General features: G+C 36.5%; 1 protein-coding gene and 1 long non-coding RNA gene across 2 annotated transcripts in view; one reads left to right on the forward strand and one right to left on the reverse strand.

Moving 5' to 3' along the window:
- The window catches only part of OLA1 (Obg like ATPase 1), a 101381-nt gene extending 81972 nt beyond the window's left edge, over nt 1–19409 (forward strand). The window contains exons 8-11 of the mRNA XM_068138556.1: nt 11877–12017; nt 12678–12774; nt 14890–15012; nt 18883–19409. Of these exons, the coding sequence (XP_067994657.1) occupies nt 11877–12017; nt 12678–12774; nt 14890–15012; nt 18883–18984 (463 nt within the window). The 3' untranslated portion in view covers nt 18985–19409. The remainder of the gene's footprint in view (nt 1–11876; nt 12018–12677; nt 12775–14889; nt 15013–18882) is intronic.
- Nucleotides 1–20201, reverse strand: part of LOC137441285 (uncharacterized) — a 59482-nt gene that overhangs the window by 1673 nt on the left and 37608 nt on the right. Inside the window, exons 3-4 of the long non-coding RNA XR_010987365.1 lie at nt 6031–6185; nt 640–790 (exon numbers count right to left, since the gene is read on the reverse strand). This is a non-coding gene — a long non-coding RNA (uncharacterized lncRNA). The remainder of the gene's footprint in view (nt 1–639; nt 791–6030; nt 6186–20201) is intronic.

The following is a 20201-nucleotide window of genomic DNA, read 5'->3' on the forward strand; positions in this document are numbered from 1 at the left end:
ATTTTTAATGCTGATGCGCTGTAAATCATAGGGGTTTTATTTTCAGTAGGTGAGACCACATCCCGGGCTTATTTGAACTACTTTGAAAAAGTGAAATGATGTGATGTTTAGCTACAGACAAATGTCAAAAACAATGCATTTATATGATATGAAAGATTTGCAAGAGCAAGCTAGCAACTGATAGTAATATTATAATTAGCTCTTTATACAGCCTGTTTTTTATTCATGACCATTTTCGTTTATGTTGACAACTATCATGTATGCCACTGCACAGGGAGCCTTTTCTTTACTCAGAAGAGGCTAAACATGAATTAGTATGGGTTTAGGCTTATGTTCTGACTTTCTATTGAAAAATGTTTTTTGGGATAAGTTGTGAAAGTAGTTTGCATTTTAGGTTTTGCTTTTTGATCCTATTGTTGTTAGTGGTAGTGTTTGTAAGGGTAAAACATACCACAGGGTACTGTAACTTCAAGGCAGGTTGTAAGTCAGCAATTGTTTGTTGTTAAAATTGCTGGGGGCATTGGGTGCATTCTAACTGCATAATCTATAAGAAAATGAAGATAGGTAAACTAGTAGTTGGATATTAAATCAAATTTTTGTTTTGTGTTTGCACATAAAAAATATTTTGTACATACCCACCTACAGAATAAGAGTATTTATCTCTGACAGAAATCTACTTTGTCATTCCATTTTCAGCCATAAAAAAAAATCTTCGTGTCTAGCAGATCCTTTACAGTCTGCCAAATCCGTTACTGTCTGGAGCATAATCGCAGACACTTTATTCCCACTTCTGAAAAAAAAATTATCAAAGTTAGTGTTCCATTAGGACAAGAATGTTTTAGTAGATAATTCAGCCATTATTTTTTGTGTTCCAATTCCCCATACTTTGGATAGTAAACAGGCTGTCTGTAGAATTGAAAGTTTTATGAGACAGCTTTTCAAATTAGTGAGGTGCATTTTAAATAAGGCATCTCTGCATGCTATGAAAATCCCAAACACATTTAGTGTTTTACTGGGACATGGACATGTTCATATTGTAGTATAGTGTATGCTGTCGCATTTAATAGACAGTGTTTTGGGGACATGTATCATCAGGAGATAAGACTGAGGAACACCGCATAATTTTATATATTGGGCACTTTAGATCAGGTTAGTTCCTAAAGCAGCCTGTGAAAAGAGGAGAGGGAAGGTGCTTTAAGAAGAAACTGAAAATGAGAGCTCTCATTCAAGTGCTCTGAACTGTACTCAAGAACTTCCTGCTTTGTTAACTAGGTAGGGAGCAGAGCAAGATTAGGCATCCGAGTCAGATGTCTGGAATTGAAGCCCTATACTCTTTGAGTTGCTGTAGTTTGAACATTAACTATGGACTAAGTCAGTCTTTCATTGTTAAATCTTAGATTATGATATTCCTCTTAAATATAAAAGTTAATTTCTGATTTACCAAGTATAATATTCCAGTCTAATAAGTTGCACCTTTTCTTCATCAAAACACCCCTACAACTTATTCCAGTATCACCAACTTTATGATTCTTATTACTAGTTTCATTAAAATTGTTTCTTAAAGTGTTGCTCATGATATCATGTGATCACAAAGTGTTAGCACTTGATAATGGTCAAAGGGGATGGAGGAAGTAAGCAGAGTTCATTATTTTAAACCTAATGCTGTTACTGTGATGACATTTGACTTTTACAATTTGAATAATTAAATAGCTTTTAACAATGGATGGACAGAGGAAGAGAGCTATTTATAGGAATTCTGTGGTCTGGAGAGGCTTTGCAGTTACCATCACATGGATTAATTCTGGAGAAGAGTAATTCTGATCTGTGAGCAGGAAAGGATATTTCCTTAAGAACTGGAGGGAATATTCTGACCCAGTTTGTTTAGGTTTCACTAAACTGTTGTATGACATTTAATAAAAGCCCAAACTAAGATGTTACAGTCTGCTTTTCTGTTAGTTATTGTAGGATTTTTAATTAGCACTAGTTGAATATATTCCCAGTTACTCTTTATTTCAAGTCGTATTTCAAGTGTTGCTAGTACATATTGGTTTCATTCATTGTTTTATTTTAATGTAGAACACGTGTTAGGGAATGTGGCCTTGTGTTTGCTTATGTGCACCGAGTACATAGAACCAAAGAATATAAATTTGTAGCGTTGTCCATTGTGCATTTCATGTAAGGTTTCTTTTGTTAAGGCATCATGCTTTTTTGATCAAATATTCTGTTTATGCGTGGCTTATAATTTTTTATAGAGTTACATATTTGAGACTGCTTTAGTAGTGCTTGTATGAGTTGTCCTTTTTGGTTCAGAACCCTTAAGAATACAATTTTCCATATGACATAAGCCCTGTCAAGAGACAGAATTTAAAATTGTCATGCCATAACGTTATCCTGACTATGGAACAGAGATTCTTTCTACTGATCTGTAGCAGTATGTCAGACGTATCATTTTGCACATAAGTCTTCTGGCTGAGACTTGTTCCTTCTACTATGATTTATGAATAAGCATTTGTTAAATTACTCTGGTATAGTTTTCAAGATAACCTCTCAAAACTGCATGTGAACTGTACCAGAAGGAACAACATGGTGTGACTTTCCAGAGGCATCTTTCCTGACCAAACTATATGTGCTGCAGGTGGAGCCTATTATGCCTGTAACTATGAAATGTAATGTGCATAATTTGTTGCAGTCTGTGTTGCTACACAATTTCATCAGTAGTTTGGGCTTGACTGCTTTATCCATGATGACAGAACAGTTTGGGGTTTTTGGAGTTAAGATAGAATTAATTTTCAGAGTTGGCAGACCAAGGAGAAGTAGAGACTGTGAGCCTTTCATGTACCAGCAGGTGCTACAGCAGCAGTGTAGGACTGTTTTCATTATTAAGTCATAATTGGCTTTCATCGCTTCAATGGAGACCTTAATTTGGATGAAGAGATACTACTAGAGTTTTAAAAATTTGATCAGACACAAATGTTTTAAAAATGAATGTGAAGATTCTTATTCTTCATGAATGATGCTTTCTACAGATTTTAAAATAGGGTTACCTGGACTGACCTTTTGATAGATGGAATTTACTATATAAGGTACTGAAAAATCATTTTCTACTGTGACGTTTATGTAGACAAGCAGAAAGGGTCACCCTGGCTTATTTGGCATGTTTCTGTCTGTCTTTCTAACATCTTGACATTTTTTAAATTTCAACTTGGTTGTAGGTCATCAGCTTGATTTTTCGACTCTGCATGTGTTATTTCTCCTAGTTGCAGAAGTACTTTGTCCATTAACTACTGTCTGTGCTTTACTTACAATACCATGTTTGCTGGTATTATTTCTTTCACAGTTCTAACATCCTGCAAACCCAAAACAGGTAAAAAAGCTTCATGTCAGTTAAGCCAAATCTTTATAAGAAGAAATGGTCAGTAGTATAGAAATGGTCAGTAGTATAAAGATGTGAAGTATTATGTCCTGTGTTTTTAACGTACCATTAAACAGCAGATACCTCATGTAGCTTTCTATACCAGATAACTGAGAGCTGTATACTACTACTATATTCGTCTGACAATTTGTTAGCAGAATTGTATCTTGAATGCTTTCATACAAATGTTCAGAGTATTGCCTTGATTCCTTCCCCTGGCCCCTGTCAATTAATATTCCTTTCTGCCTTGAAGAATCTCGTTTTAAGTGATCTCACGTGGGACAGTTTTTTCTCAGGCATCATGCCATATGCAAGCATTCTCCAATAGTAACCACCAAAATTCCTGATTGAACTTGCCTTCATGACATCATTTTTGGTGTGGTAAGCTAACTTAAGGCATTCCCATCCTGAAGTCTTTGCTTGTGCACAACCTTTCAGTTATATTGGCACAACCAACATGAGAAAGTGAACTTAAAAGGTGGGGGAGAGGGGTTATGAAAGCAATTAATTCTGTCTTCCTGCTTCCCCAGGCATCTTTTTGCCAAATTATTTTTTGTTGGTGAGCAGCTCAAGGATGCCTGCAGGGAGTGCTGGTAGGGTCCCAGCTCCATGTGCAGCTGGTAGCCGAAATGCAAGTGTAACATCTGTATGCATAAGGAATGGGATGAGAAGCTCATGTCCAGGTTATGAAAATATTTCTTTAGAATCTTGGGTGCAACATGAAATAAAATAGTAGGCAGAATATTGGTCACACCATCTAGCAAATAATTTTGCATAATTATAGAGGATTTAAGATAATGCCTATGACAGAGATCAAGGCCCTGTGAAAACTTGCTTTGACAGACACGAGGCAGAGAGCCTGGGATTACTTACTTTTCAAAGGGGAACGTTGAAGAAAGTTATAAACCAATCTACAATAAATGGCAAATGACAGTGCTGAACAGGAAATTCCTTTCTTGTTATAATATCAGTTGAAATTACAATGAAGTTTAAATGTGCAAAATGCAGATTTGGCAGAATTAAATACTTGTATACCTATTCACTTATAAGATTCCTGAGGTCGTGGGATGTGTCACAGGTACCCGAACAAGAATTTTAAGGACTATCCCACTGCATGTTTCAAGGCTTAAGTCAATCTGTGTTGGAGATGTGAGTGACATCTAAGATGTGAGCTGCTTTCTCCGTGTTGGCCTCTGGTAAGGTTCATCTGAATGCAGTGAGAAAACACTGGAGGGGATACAGATATCAGACTCTAGGAAGGTATTGAGGAACTTAAAGCATTCAGGATGCACAGGATAATGGAAATTCTGAGTTCCTGAAGCTCTTGTCATGAGGGGCTGAGAGGAGGCTTCTGCCCAATGTGCAGAGGAACTGCATTTGTTCTGAAGTGTTACTAGGAAGTATTTGCAGGTAGAGGGTGGGAAAGAGCCTTTTGAAATTTAAGGATTGCTATGTTCCTTCTGCCCATCTGGGAGCAGGGAGTGAAAAAAGAAATTCATAGATGTAACTGATCTGAAACTGAACTGCCTAGGTCAGTAAGAGGTACTGCCAAACCTTCTGTAGACATGTTTTCATAAAAAAGCAAACTGTCATGGTGGGGAAGAAGGAAAACATTAAAGAATAAAAAGGTACTTGTTTAGACTTCCTTTCTCTTTATGTAGTGCAAGAAGAAAGGGATAGCCTAAAAAAAAGGCAGGAAGCAATAGGACTTACAACATGTTAATCTGTTACAGCAGAGTACCACCTGTGTTCTCTGCTTCCTGTTCTTGACTTCTGCGACTGACCTATTTTATGGTACAAAGTTAGTATATACTTTGGTTTCATCATTTTCACCAGTTCATTCTTTGTTGATTGTATAAATTTATAATGAAAGCTTACTGAAGCTGTGAATGTTTCTTATTTATAGAAGATACATTTATAGAATATATATATATATATATGTACAGCACTCAGAACCAGTGGAATCTGATCTTTGTGAAGTCTGTGCATGCCAACAGAAGAGAGGGGAAGGACATCACCACCTATGACCTGTGTCATGTAGTACTGGTGCTTAGTTAAATTAGATCTTCCTCTGTTATCACACCACAACAACTAAACCTGGTGGTACTCATAGTGCAGCATTTTTGGAGTCTGGCAAAGCTAGAGTTTTTGCCTAATTTGTCATCGTTTTAGATAACTTGTGGATAATGAGTGAGGCTTCAAAAGACAAAGCCACAAAGAGGAAAGATGAAACAAGACACTTTTTAAGTTCATGAATTTTTCTTCAATTAAAAAAAAAATTATGTTGGAACAAATGCAGATTTTTAATCACCTGGATGCAACCCAGTTTTCTTCACAAATATATGTTGCCTCTTTATTACTTGTCTATAGTGTCAGATGACTCTAATATTTTGTTTGTGATAATTTTATAGTCTTACATTTATTGAGAAAATACACTTTCCTACATATTGGGATTTTTATTAAGCCGTTAAAGGTTTTGGTGTCTTACAACATTCTCGTAAAAAAGATAGGAAATACTGGCTAGATGGAAACTACTGGAAGTTGAGTATGCAAGGCTAGTAGAAAGATAATACACAGAGCATAGTTATCAGTGGTTCACTTTCCAAATGGCAGAATACCTCATTATGAGATCTGCAGAAGTGGCTGCTGGTTGAATGCTGTTATGTATTTCCATTAATGACCAGGATGATGAACATTCTTGTTAAATCTGTAGGTGACCTCAGCCTAGGAGATGTCCAGGTGTGTATAGAACAAAATTCAAATTTAGGAGCATCTCAAAAGAAAAAAAGAAAAAAGGCAATCATTAAGTGGTGTGGGGGGGGAGGAAATCTAGGTGCAATTTCTGAGAAGGAGTTTATGTAAGAATACTCAGCTATGCAAATACAGTATTAAGAATAGCTGTTTAAGAAGGGTGATACAATAAGTTATAAACTGAGTATGAGGTGATGTTGCAGTGCTCTCACAAAAAAGCAAATGCTATACTGGATTTTATAAACAGGAGAATCACCTGAAAAATGTGTGAATTAACCCTCTAGCTATTTTTAGTGTTTATAAGCCATTATTGTTGAGAACTCTGAGGTGTGCTGTATGCTTCCAGGAACTTTTAGACCAGTTGGAGAGAGTACAGAAAAAGGTTCAAAGTTAGAAGTAATCATAGCTTACAAGGAAAGCTCAAAATAAAGGCCACCTCAGTTTCCAAGTACATAAAACTGCTGTAAAGAGATAGGGAGTGTGTATTTTCAGGCCGTATTGTACAGACTCAGTTGAAATCACAGTATCACCAAGGTTGGAAGAGACCTCAAAGATCGAGTCCAACCTGTCACCACAGACCTCGTGACTACACCAGGGCACCAAGCGCCACGTCCAATCCCCTCTTGAACACCTCCAGGGATGGTGACTCCACCACCTCCCTGGGCAGCACATTCCAATGACGAATGACTCTCTCGGTGAAGAACTTTCTCCTCACCTCGAGCCTAAGCTTTCCCTGGCACAGCTTGAGACTGTGTTCTCTTGTTCTGGTGCTGGTTGCTAGAGAGAAGAGACCAACCCCTTCCTGGCTACAACCACCTTTCAGGTAGTTGTAGAAAGCAATGAGGTCATCCCTGAGCCTCCTCTTCTCCAGGCTAAACAATCCCAGCTCCCTCAGCCTCTCCTCACAGGGCTTGTGTTCAAGGCCTCTCCCCAGCCTTGTTGCCCTTCTCTGGACACGTTCAAGTGTCTTAATGTCCTTCCTAAACTGAGGGGCCCGGAACTGGACACAGTACTGCATATAATGCACTTCTATTGAAATACAGGTGGGTTAGGCTACACACATGGAAACCACTTCAACAGTGAGGGGCAGATCACTGAACAGATTGTTTGAAAGGTTTTAAAAATCTGGGGTTGCCTGGGGCTGCCAACAGGAAGAGCCTGCGGAATTGCTAGGGCCTCTTTTTACTCCTCTCTGTAGATTACTTTCTTTTTCCAGTGTATTTTTGTGTACTTGGATCACTTAATTTGATGTTATTTTATCTTCTTTCCTTCTTGTGGTGCTGCCTGGTATTTTCTTCTTCCCTTCCATGCTGTTTTGTTTCTGATGATTTCCAGTCAGCTCAGACGCAGAACAGAAAAACAAATGTTTCTCTTCCATGAGTTAGATGGGGATTTTTTTTTCTTGCTCATACAAAAGTGCACTTCAACAAATCCCTTTTCTTCTCAGGGGTCAGTTTTTCAGCTCATTTTGTCTTGCAGGTGTCCACTGAGCTTACGTTCTCTTTACAGCTTCACTATTCCATCTCTCCTTCTGATTTCCATCTGAACTCTGTCTCTGTTCCCAGCTGGATCTCTCATGTGAAACTCTGTCAAATATCGATTTGTAGTTAATGTACATTCTACAACTTCTGTACCTCTTTATTTTGGTTGTCTGTAGGCTTTAGTTTCTTCTGCCTCAGGAACTGTCACCATTTTGAAGAGAAGGCACTCTATTCTGCACAACTGCCCTTTCTGGTGCTCTTTGTTTATTGACCTCCTTCTCAGTGAGTGCCATTATTTTTAAACCTTTATCCAAAGTTTGTTCTGCATGCTGATTTAGTATCAGGATGCAACTAACTCTGGTAATCATTCTGCTTCTTCTGCACTTGAAGTCCCTGGCTTCTTTTGTTTGATTTTTCTTGTCAGGCTGCTGCAGAATTAAAAACTGGAATGCCCTTAAATGGTACCTTTGTCAAATTTTGGAATCTAGTAGTGGCAAGAAAGCATCTTACTTTTCACAGCTTTTCTGAGTTATGCTGACATTGTTCTTTATCTCCTCCTCAGCCAACAGAACAGTGTTAGGTGGAAGTGAGCAACTTAGTTCATCTTGGCCATTTTCCTGGGTCAGAATTTTGAGTGCTGCCTCCACTTGCAAATTGTTCAGATCAAGTTTTATTCTTGTCTCAGTTTTGTTCTTGGGCCAGTTTTTTTACAGTTGGCTTTTTAATTGACTTTTCAAGTCTACTTTTATTTAACATTTTCTTTTTGCTATCACAGAGTGAATTCTTGTCTTACTGTCTCTTTGGTCTATATTTTTTTTCCAGAAATAGTATTTTGTCCATTTGTGGCGAATGGAATAAAATTTAACCGTAGGAACTCTGTGCCCATTGGCACATTCCTTCTTTCCACAGAGCCACCTGGAGGGAAGAACCAAGCCACCTCAACAAGGGAAGGCTGTTGGATGTCCAGAAATGCTTCAGGAAGATTCTTCCCCTGCTACCAAGTAGTACTATAATAAGCCTTTCTTCTTTCTGCATTGTTTTGTAATCAGAGTTTAGTTTTGACTCTACTAATAACAGCATTTTTAGAAACCTAATTGTGATAGAGGATGTTTTTAATTGCTTTTAGCATGTGCACAGTTTTCACATAGTTTTCAGTTTACTTTGTCAAGAAGGGTTTTCATCTTGAGCATTTTCTTGTATCTTGAAAGTAGTTTCATCTGCTAATGACGGGCATATGATACACTTGTTTGGGGTTTTGGTAGCTTTTCATTTTGTTTAGTGTGTGTTGTTTTGTTGGGGGGGTTTGGTGGGTAGTTTCATGTGGGTTTTTTTGAGATGTTTGTGGTGGTTTTTTTATTGTGTTCTCCCTCCCCCATCCTGTTGTGTGGTGGTTGTTGTTGTTGCTTTAACTGAGATTTTCTTAAGTGTTGTTAGTTTTCTCTTAGCCTAAAATCCAGTACCCTTCTTCATCATTATCAAATACAACATGAAGGCATACTTCAGGATTTGCTTACCGTAGCAACAGCCCAAACAAGTTTACTAATACTGTCCTTACACAGACACAGCATTTTGGTGGAAAAATTATGCACTCAAGTGAAATACTTACCATTTGCTAAGAGAATTTTGTTCTGTTTAGTGAACTTAGTTATCCCTAACAGGAAAGCAAACCTTCACTATTACTTTATTAGTCAATCATTTTTGTTGTGGGGAAAACAGAAAAGGAAAACATCTCTTTATATTTGAGCATTTACCTTTTTTTGTTGTTGTTTTCTTTATTTTGATCACTATTATGGGAATTCCTGGTACTTTTTAGTAATCCCTGTGACATTGAAAGTCACAGAAGTGAAAGACTCAGGCAGAGAACCTGACTGTCTGTACAGAGTAGGATGCAGTACCTTATTCTTTTAGTGAGGCTGTAGCAGGTCTGATGTCAGTCACTTCAGAGACCTTTAGACCTCAGTGCTCATTTATTGCTAAAATGTACCAGCTCTGCTCCTGCATTATGAAGATCATCTGTCAACACTTTGAGATATTCTTCTTTGTTATTAAGCTTGTGATGCTCTACACTGTCAGGTTTTTTGCCAATTATAGTTAAGGTACAATGGTGTATTCACTGGATCAAAGTCTCACACTGGCGGTAGAGGAATGATTTGTAAGTCTTTATTCATCTGAATTGTACAATAGAATACCTGAGGAATGCAAATAATCTCTCTAAGGACTCGATAGAAAAGCTGTTAAAATGACAGTCTAAGACTATTATTATTCTGAATTGGTGTTTTAGCCAAAGTAATTATTTCTTATCTTGTTGTTCCACAATAGTTCTTAGTTTATTAGTTACGATGGCCATATTTACCAAATAGAATTTGAATCCAATTTTTGACATTGCTTTCATGCTCGTTTCACTTTTTCTATTTTGAATGTTTCATTCTGTCTTTCACTTGGTATGTTATTTCATTAGTCTAGAGACCAGTGCTAGATACTTTCCTACAAATCAATACCAAAAAAATGTATGTTCAGACACTGAAGTACAGTTCTGAACAGCAGATCCATGTGTGTGTACGTTTTCTGTGAAAGATTGGCATTTATAACTTTGATATCCAGTTTGTTAGAAAAAATAAATCAGTTGACTACAAATGGCAATTGTAGAAGAGCTGTTAAATGTCACATGGCACATTCAGAAATGCAACTTAATTGTGATTTTTTTTCAGTTCAGATGTTTCTGAGGGCAATGGTGTTTCAGTATCAGTCCTGGGTACCAAACTGTATTTCCATTGGGTAACTGGGGGGGGGAAAGATTAGTATAATGAGGATTGAAAACCACTGATGGGATATTTACATAAGTAAATGATAGAAGACCAGCCTTATATAACAAATGTGTGAAAACTGTTGAGTGAACTTTTATATTCTTTGTCCCATCTAAAACCCTACTCAGTGGGCCATGCACTTAATCTCATAATAGCTCTGATCCCCTGCTATTTTCTTTGACAAATGTGTGTTGATGAACTTGTGGTCGAGTTAATTTTTTTTTTTCCTGAAGTGACATTTGCATTGATTATTTAAAGGTTTGCAGGCCACAGTTTCAAAGCGCTGTAGTATAATAGCAGTTAAAGCCTTGCAGATTAGCAGGACTAAGAAAAAGAACCCAGCAAGCATAAAACCCAGTGTTGTAGGATGGGTGCTTCAGGTCTGAAACATCTATGACTCCCCAAGGACTGTATTTTGTCCTTTGATTCTTAGTGTACAGGAAGAATTCCCGTGCCTCTTCTGTTTTTCATGTTAAGCGTAGACAATTGTCATTCCTACCATTCACACCTGTTCAGAAATAGCACCCTATAAATAACACTGACCTCCTTACAGGTAATGTATTAGTGTCTCCCTTAAATTTAAAGGGATGAAAGTGATGCCTGTTTGTAAAGATGGGTTAAACTTCAGCTACTGTTAAGGTTTTCTTAGTAGGCTGTTGAAAACTAAGACCATACATCTATAACTCTACATTTGTAGTTTCATTCAACTAACAAAAATCTATTAGATGTACAGCAAACTATTACTGATGCTGCCAGTTACTGAAAATTGAGACATAGGAAATTTGATTGTTTATGTAAAAATAATTTGAATATAATGCCTAGAAGCTTTGTCCTAAGAGGTGGTAGAAAGGTGAGAGGAACTAGTAGAAAAAGATTATTTTATGTGTTAGCTGTGGCATACTCCAAGATCAATAGCCATAAGAAGTAGGTTGTTCCTTTCTATCTAGGAGTTTATAGAGTGTAGTGTTCTTTTCTATCTGCTAATATCAACTGCCACAGCCACTGCTTAAAAAAAAAAGAGAGAGAGAGAAAGAGCTAAACCTAAAGGCCCCTAGTTATTTTGCATTTGATGAATATCATTCTTGGACATCTCAGAAAAACATACATCCACATATCTACAAAGTTTTCCTCAGCACTTTAGATTGCAAGTATTTAATCTCAACCAAAAGCCTAGTTATTGTCTCAAATTATGCCTATTTCTGATAGATTAAATGCCAAACAGAAACCAAGAAACAGTGAAATGTTAATGGAGTACACCTGAAGCAATTGCTGCCTGTTAATGCCTTGACCTTGGAAAGCAATACACAAAAAGATGGCATCATAAAACCGTGCAATTCTTATGAATATGTATGTGCTACTTGATAATAATGAATGTGGTACAGCCATGCATGCACTACAAGATAATGTTGTGCCCTTTGTTGTCTACAGGTTGATAAAAATTAAAGAGTGGGTGGACAAGCATGACCCGGGTGCGTTGGTCATTCCTTTTAGTGGGGCCTTGGAACTCAAGTTGCAAGATATGAGTGCTGAGGAGAAACAGAAGTATCTGGAAGAGAACATGACACAAAGGTTAATTAGCATTCATTTTCCCTACACTTTATTATCAACTATTTCCTTGCAGTAATTTAATTGCTTGCGCTGATAGAATAATAAATGACAGAGTAATTACCATTATAAAGAGAGAATCTTCTCCTTTCTTTACCATGAGACAGAGTGAAAAGATTTATTTTAAATTAAGTTTTTAACTGTCATCTGTCATCTCTGTACAGTGTTTTAATTATAACATAGGTATTAGTTATGTATATTTTTGAGAAGGAATGATCACCAAAACTGTTTCGTCATCCATGGAGAAGGGGGACAGTGGAGAAAATTTTGCCATAATTTGTGTGAAGAACTATAATAAATTGTTTCAATACTGAATTTCAGTCAAACAGTTATGCTTTCATGACCTGGAATCCTGAAAATTGCATGAGACCAAAAGTGCTGCATATTTCTCTAGCCTGCCAAACAAACAAATCAAAATACTGTTGTTATGATTCTGCAGTAAAAAAATACTTCTCCTGAAGAGAGTTCAAAGAAAAAGGCCAATGTGATTATTGCTGTGTTTAAAAGTGGACCCAGTGTCTTCAAAATACACGACATCTTTCAATGTAAATTGATTACTTGGGGCATTTAGTTGTTTCATGTGTGTATGTGGAATGAATTGGATTCTTTCTTTTTTTTCCTCAGTGCTTTGGCAAAGATCATTAAGGCTGGATATGCAGCACTCCAACTAGAATACTTTTTCACTGCAGGCCCAGATGAAGTGCGTGCATGGACCATCAGGGTAAGATTCATACTTATTCATCAGCTATATCCAGTTCCACACTATTGAATTCAGATTGATATCACTGACTTTGAAGTTTGTCATGGTGGCGGTTAGCTAGTCATTACAGATGAGGTTTTTGTCCAGGATAACTTTAATTATTTGTGAGCTGCTGAACAGTGAAAGTGGAGCTACATTGATTGAGGCAGGTAACAATTGATTCTGCCTATTACATAGTCTGAATTTCTTCATCCTGTAGAATCTGTCTACCCTCCTCCTGTGGTCAGAGATAAGACGTACCAGTATTGTGCTTGCTTAATCTGTGTGACTGGGTTTGTCTGCAGTGAAATTGATGTTGCTTTTCATTTTGTATTCACTAAGTTTGTTTGGGTTGCGGATGGTTCATTCCTCCTTTGCTTTGCTCGGATTACATTTTCAGCAATAAAAGCAATATAACATCATTATATTCCTCATGGATACACAGTTGGGCTCAAAACCCTCAAATCAGTGTGCGGTATTTCAGGTCTTTTACTGACTTCAATATTTAGAGCTAGTTTATTTTGGAAGTTTTACATGTGTATCCAGGAACTTATGTAATGCCTAAAATCATATTATGTATTTTAAATATTGATGTAGAATGATTATAGGCATAGAGGTTGACTAATTTATTCCCAGAGGACAGTAAGAGCTGAGCTCTAGTGGTTTGCTTTGAATATAAATATGTTATATTATAAAGGTTGGTATTGAAAACTCTTTTGAAATGCATGTAATTACAAACTCTTTATCTTAAAAATTTAGGAAACATCAACTTTTGGAGGTGCAAATTTATGAATGAGCTTTGTTTTTTTGGTTTTTTTTTACATCAGCGTATTTAGTGCTGTGCAGTGAATTTCAGTGCTGTATTTAATTCAATGGAATTAATTTGTTTTCATTAATCAGCATAATTTCCAGTAAATTTATATTTTTATTGATACTGCTACAAATGTTTGTGTATCTGTTTTAGCACTTTAAGCTTATTTTCCTAAAAGCACATTTAGGATTTTTTTTTCAAGCCTTTTCATCTCTTTTTACATCCTAACTGTTGGCTAAGGTCACTGAAGTAGCTGCCAAAATAATATTCGAGCAGAAGTTTTGTTCTTCTGAATCTTGCCCTAGTTTTTAAAAGCACATTCTGAAACTCCACTGTTTTCAGTAGGAGAAATGCTTGCTCTTTATTAGGAAATTTGAAAGCTGTTTTATCTTAAGACTGATTGTAAGTATCTTTGATTTAATGTGCAAAGATATTTAGTCAGGTAAGCATCAGTGAGTAGCCATATTAACCCAATACATCTTTTATTGTAAAAACTGTGCTTTACAGTGTCAGACTCCTTAGCACTTTAACATGCTTTATTAAGCAGCCTTTAGGTCACCATTATTTCTCAAATTTCTTTCCATGGTTGTATGTGCACAGAATGTATGTCCTTGTAATTTAAAGCGTGCAGCTATAATGCATTCTCCTCTATTGCATAAACTTAAATTATCTTAAAATAGTTGGCTGTGATTATTTTTTTTTTTTAATTTATTTTTTAGCAATTCAGTTGTTGACATTTTGGTAAGAATACTCATTTTATTCTGTGTTAGACTCACTGAAATGATTCTGAAATAGAAATAAGCTAATATGTAGGGCTTCAGATCCATAAATCATTTTTGATTGCAAATGTGGTTGGCTGGTGTGGTTCGTTATCATTTATTTGCAATTATTTGGACCTAAGTAAAAGCCTTGACTGAGTCAGATTTGAAAGTTATTAAAAAAAAAATAAAAATCTTTATTTTCCTCACTTACTGTGTGGATAGCTAGGGATCAAAGTGAATCTCACAACAAAACACAATCATAGCTTCTAAAATCAATACTGCTGCTGATACCTATTAGGAAAAACAAAGCTGCCCTTCTTCAAGACCAGTTGGTTTATCTGTGGCAAAGGCATCTATCTGTATTGTGCCAGTGTGGAGAATTACCTGGCTGTATGCATGACATTTTAACTGATACGAAACAAACTTTCAGGAGATCCTAACAGCATATCAAAAAAGGAGAAACCTCTTTCCTGCAATCAATCTTCTTAAATGCAATTAATTTTCTTCTGGTCTTTCCTTTGACAGAAAGGGACGAAGGCTCCTCAGGCAGCAGGGAAGATTCACACAGATTTTGAAAAGGGATTCATCATGGCTGAAGTAATGAAATACGAAGATTTTAAAGAAGGAGGTTCAGAAGCTGCTGTCAAGGTGAGCTCCCCATTTTTTTTTCTTTTCCCTTCCTCCATATGTGCCATTTGTCGATTTCAGTTCTGTTTTTTGCTGGGAATAAGTTCTTGATGCTAAGCAAATCTTAACAGTCACCTCTAGCAATAGACTAAAATTAGTTTTCATCTTTTACTTAAGAAAAGTCCAAATACAGCAACTGCAGTTAACAGGAATGCAACTATTTCAGTGTCCAAGACATGGCAGCTTGCAAGTGCTGTCAAATGAACTTGGTTTTGAAAAATAAAATTTGTAAGATGAGATAAATGATTTTGGCATCACCTGTAAATACAATGCAAGAAACAGAAAATCTGTTTCTTTTAATAGCATGTCATTTTAAGTTTGCAGAGAAGGTATTACAAATGTTAAGAAAATACTACATTTTAAAAACATAACTCTTTTTTCCCCCCTCAAAATTAGTGGATTCCTTTCCTAGGCTTTGATAGGCCTAATCTGAATCTTAAAATCTACTATTTCATTATTGAATTCAGTCACTCTCTGATGTCTTGTTTAAAAAAGCCATGCCTTTGATTTTATTTTTTTTTTCCCAGGGCCAGTAATAGTTCACAAAAACATATTACAGTAGGTGAACTTTCTCAGTTCCTATCTACTGAATAGATAGTGGAGATATTTAATGAAAACTTTTTTTCTCGAGCTCATGCTTCTTTGTATTGACAATCCTATTTAAGAAGAGTTTTATCTGCTTTCTCAACACTAGAGGGCAGAGACTGATTGGGTGCCCAAAGTTGTGCCCTTCTTGTAGATGACAAATTATATCCGATTTAAATTTATTGAATAAGAAATTAACTTGTACCTGGCTAATATGTGTCAGAAGCTGTTCTTCGCTGTGTTGCAGTGGCATTATTTTCACCTTCTTTAAGCAGAAAAACTTCCCTTTATTTCATACACATTGATTTCTCATTTGGCATTTTTGATGTCTTATTAAGATTTATATTTTTATAAAATTGCAATTACAAAGCACATGAGTTTGATTTCATCAATCTCAGTATTTGAAGCTTCCTACACACTACAATGTGTTAAAGAATTTAAAAGGTTCAGCTTTATTGTTTGCTATTTGATAGCTTGAAAGGTATGCAAAACTATGATTTCAAATTCAGCTTATTCTCAGTGGTATCACTAAGGAAGATCATACTGAGCAGCGGGACTTTAATAGGTTTGTTTGAACCCCAGGAAGTGAGGGGAAAAAAATCCCAGTATAATTGGTTCGTTGCGGCATGTGAACTGCCTTATGAAAAGGGAAGTAGAGTTGTAGTTGTAAAGTGAAACCACAGCTATAAATAAATCTAATATTCTGCAGTCAGAAACCACTTTATGTAACCAAGATGCAAATTTTGCCAGCAACAGTTTCTCATGCTCACATCTGAGTGTTTTCCCTGAGAGCCTGTATCATTTGATACCTATTAATCTATAAATATTTTGCTTGTGTATTTTTATTGGCTTTTGGCGAGATTCTAAGCATCAAGCTTCCGTGTTCAAATTGTATTTTATGATTCATTTTTACTGTTTTGAAGTACCTGTAAAGCAAGTATGTTTGTATTTGTTACTCAGTTTTTAAATTGACGTTAGAAGAAAAAACCCTTGCTCTTCAAAAACCATGTTATATTACTCTAGTCTTTCCTAATTTCCATTTAATACAGTGTTTCATGCCATACACAATACTAATTACTTTTATATTGCTAGTAAATTTCAAAATTAAATTTGGGAGCTTTTAGGAGTCAACTGAAATAACAGTGGTAATGGGAGTTGCTTGCTTTGTATGTTATCAAGTTGATCGATTTTTAAGTTTGATTTTGTGTGTGTCTAACACCAGTACAGCATAACTAATTTAATGCCAGTGCTGTGAACTATACACTGAATAGCTCTGTGTGGGCTTTGTAGTCTACAGGGATATCACATTATTAGCAATCATATCTGCTTAGGCAAAGCTGGCTTCTACAGATGGCTGCTTTCAAGTGCAAATGAACTGGTTAGACGTGTCTTGTTTAATACATACTCAAGATTCACAAATGGGTATTGATTTTTTTCAACCAGTGTTTCTGATAGCAATGGAAATGGATTAAATGGTCTCTAGAGAATTTAAAGGAACACTGTCACTTTTAATTAACTGTAAACTGGTAACAAAAATATGTAAACTTGCATTAGTGTGTCAAAATGGATTTAATTAAAGAAGTCTATGCTGTTTTGACAACATACAATAGTGTGCTAAAAAAATGCATGTCGTTACTTTGTGCAGGTCATTTTCTACAAATATTTTTGAGTAATATATGTATTCAACTGTAAAATGTCTCTGTACCTGTGTCTGCAGCTTACACTTGCTGATTATTTTTACAGCACTGTTTTATTAGTGTTTATGCCATCAATTAGTCTAATTACTCTTGACTTTGAGCATTATTAGGATCTTCAAAGGGAAGAACTACTAAGTCTACTTGAAAGTTAACCTTTTATAGTCTAAACAGATTTCCAAAGGGGGAAATACAAAAGCATTTGCAAAGTACTGTTTATTATTTATTAGTAGTGTTATAAGGGTTAAGGTCAATTATTATTGCACTATGTATTTATTGTTGAGGCTATTTTATCTGCAGTTTTCTGTTGGCTGGCATCAGTGGTGACAGTATTTAAGTAATGACATCAACAACCTTAATGAGCCTCTAAATTCATAGACAGCAGTATGAGGAAATGCATTGCTTTACAGAGTAGGTGTTGTGAAAGAAAGGTGTCTAAGTTAGCTATGTACCATTAGTCTGAGCTGTTCTACTGCAACTAAGGTCATTAGTTAACAGCTTTCCTGTAACAGGATCTTAGCATGCCACCACTGTGATAGTGTCATTGACAACAATGGCACAGTGAGGTCTTGCATGGAAGCACCTTCTCCTGCAAGAGAAAACTTTAAAACAGGAATGGTTATTGAACTAAAGCAGGAGCTCTCAACTTTTCCATATTGTAGATCACTTTTCGATAAATGCTTCTGCAGACCACCACCCACCCAGTCTGTCAGTCCTAATGCTACAGCTTCTCTCTGCAGCCTCTATAATACCAGATTTAATTACAATGAGATAAAGACAGAAAAATATAAGAATAAATGCTAATGTGAATAATACTGACATTTAGTAGATTTCATACCTATTGTTTTATAATTAATTTTATAAGTTTTATAATTAATTTCCTTTTCATGTCTTTGGTATCTGTGCTTTCCCCTGTGTCCTGGTTGCACAGCCTATCTGCTGTTGTATCTGTCCTTCTGGAGCAAATGTCTCCTAAAGGAAATTTCTGACAGAAAACTTGAGCCTGTGCCTTGTGCTCCTCAGTCCTCCATTATCTGTGCACAGGCAGATGAGAGCCCTGCTCAAGGCATGAGGCATGTACAGTTGTGACTTGTGCATAGTGTGTGCATCTTTAGTTGGGGGCAGTACTTGCTTGTCCAGCTGCTCAGGAGTAATAGCCATGCAACTATGGTGCAGACTATTGCTGACTGCCCTTTCCAGTTTAGATTCTTGCCAGTGGTGTTTGGTTTTTAGATGAAGTAAAAAAAAAAAAGTCTGAAAGCTGGAGGGGGGGGGAAAAAAGAGTTTTAGTGTCTATTATCTTAAGATTTGCCAAGGTTTACCACTGTATAATGCAGATACCATTTAAGCACCAATGATAGAGTGGAGATTTCTGTTTTTAATTTATTTTATATGTATGTAAACCAAATTTATGTTAAACTGAGCTATAAAATTCTCAAACTGAGGTACTACGATTTCTTTACCAAAATGTATTTAAACAATTATAATTTGAAAAATGCTGTAAAATGTCTAATGAGATAACCCATTTCCCTTTTGTCTGTTCTGTTTGCAGGCTGCTGGAAAATACAGGCAACAAGGCAGAAATTACATAGTGGAGGATGGAGATATTATCTTCTTTAAATTTAATACACCTCAACAACCCAAGAAGAAATGAATATCCGATATTGCTCATTGCTCAGAAATAAACTGTGCTACTTCAAAAAGCATATGAATTTTTATTTAGGGTGGAATATCTGGAAACAAAAAGCATACAGTTTCTACCTAGGGAACTTCCCCTCCCCCCCCAGTGAAATTATTCTTGTTTGTTTTGAATTAAAATATGGCACCTCCAGCAGACATGCAAGTTCACTAAATGTGAGCAGCTTTGCATTTCAAACGATTAAGACCCTACTCCAAATTGTAGAAGCTTTTCAGGAACCATATTACTCTCATGATACTTCATTAATCTCCATCATGTATGCCAAGCCTGACACGTTTGACAGTGAGGACAATGTGGCTTGCTCCTTTTTGAATCTACAGATAATGCATGTTTTACAGTACTCCAGATGTCTACACTCAATAAAACATTTGACAAAACCAGCCTTGGTGTGTTTGGGGATGTCTGTATTGACTGACTGTGGTGTGCTGAATGCGATACGGCACCTGGTGGATGCTGATTACAGAATTTTAAGACGTGTATGATACAGTAACTGGCAGTGTGGGGCAGCTGCAATTGTATCTCAAAAGTGAGTCTTTCATGGGAATCAGAAGATTAGGATGCCAATGATTTGTCTCAAAAAAGTTAATGAATTTGTAGATGGTCATTCACTGAGAGATGATAGTAGCAGCATAAATGATTTTTACTGGAGAGAGGGACTATATGTAGAAAAATCATGTTATCTTTGAGAGTGAAGCTTTTTTTAGTTCAAATAATTCTGAAAAATTCTTTCATTCTTGCCTAGAAAGTATTAAATTGTAGAGGCTGGAGCAGCAGTGCTTGATGTTGCATGTTGTCCTCTCGGGTCTGGTTTTCAGGCCAGTGGAGGGTGACGTGCTGTTGTGGAGAGAGATCAGCTGTGCTAGGTAGTTAAGTCCTTCTACTGTAATAAGATCACAGCTCTGAATGCTGTTTTACCCCTTTAAACATGGGGGGAGCTAATATCTTTGGATAACAGAATAACAAATTGCTGGCAAAAATGACCCCAAGTTTATACTTTTAATGCAAGCCGTGGCACTGCTTTTACTTGCAGTGTGTTTATCGTATTCTAAAAAGGCTTGACCTCTCCTTAAGGGTCTGTGCCTGTGGTTTCAGCTGCAGATTCAGTGGGGTTAGGGATGGAAGAGATGCTGATGTTACCTGTGGGTTGTTGGTGTGGCAGACCTCTTGCATCA

This window comes from Melanerpes formicivorus, unplaced genomic scaffold (genome assembly GCF_026170545.1).
Source record: "Melanerpes formicivorus ecotype bairdi unplaced genomic scaffold, bMelFor1.0.p_v2 SCAF_5, whole genome shotgun sequence".
NCBI lineage: Eukaryota > Metazoa > Chordata > Aves > Piciformes > Picidae > Melanerpes > Melanerpes formicivorus.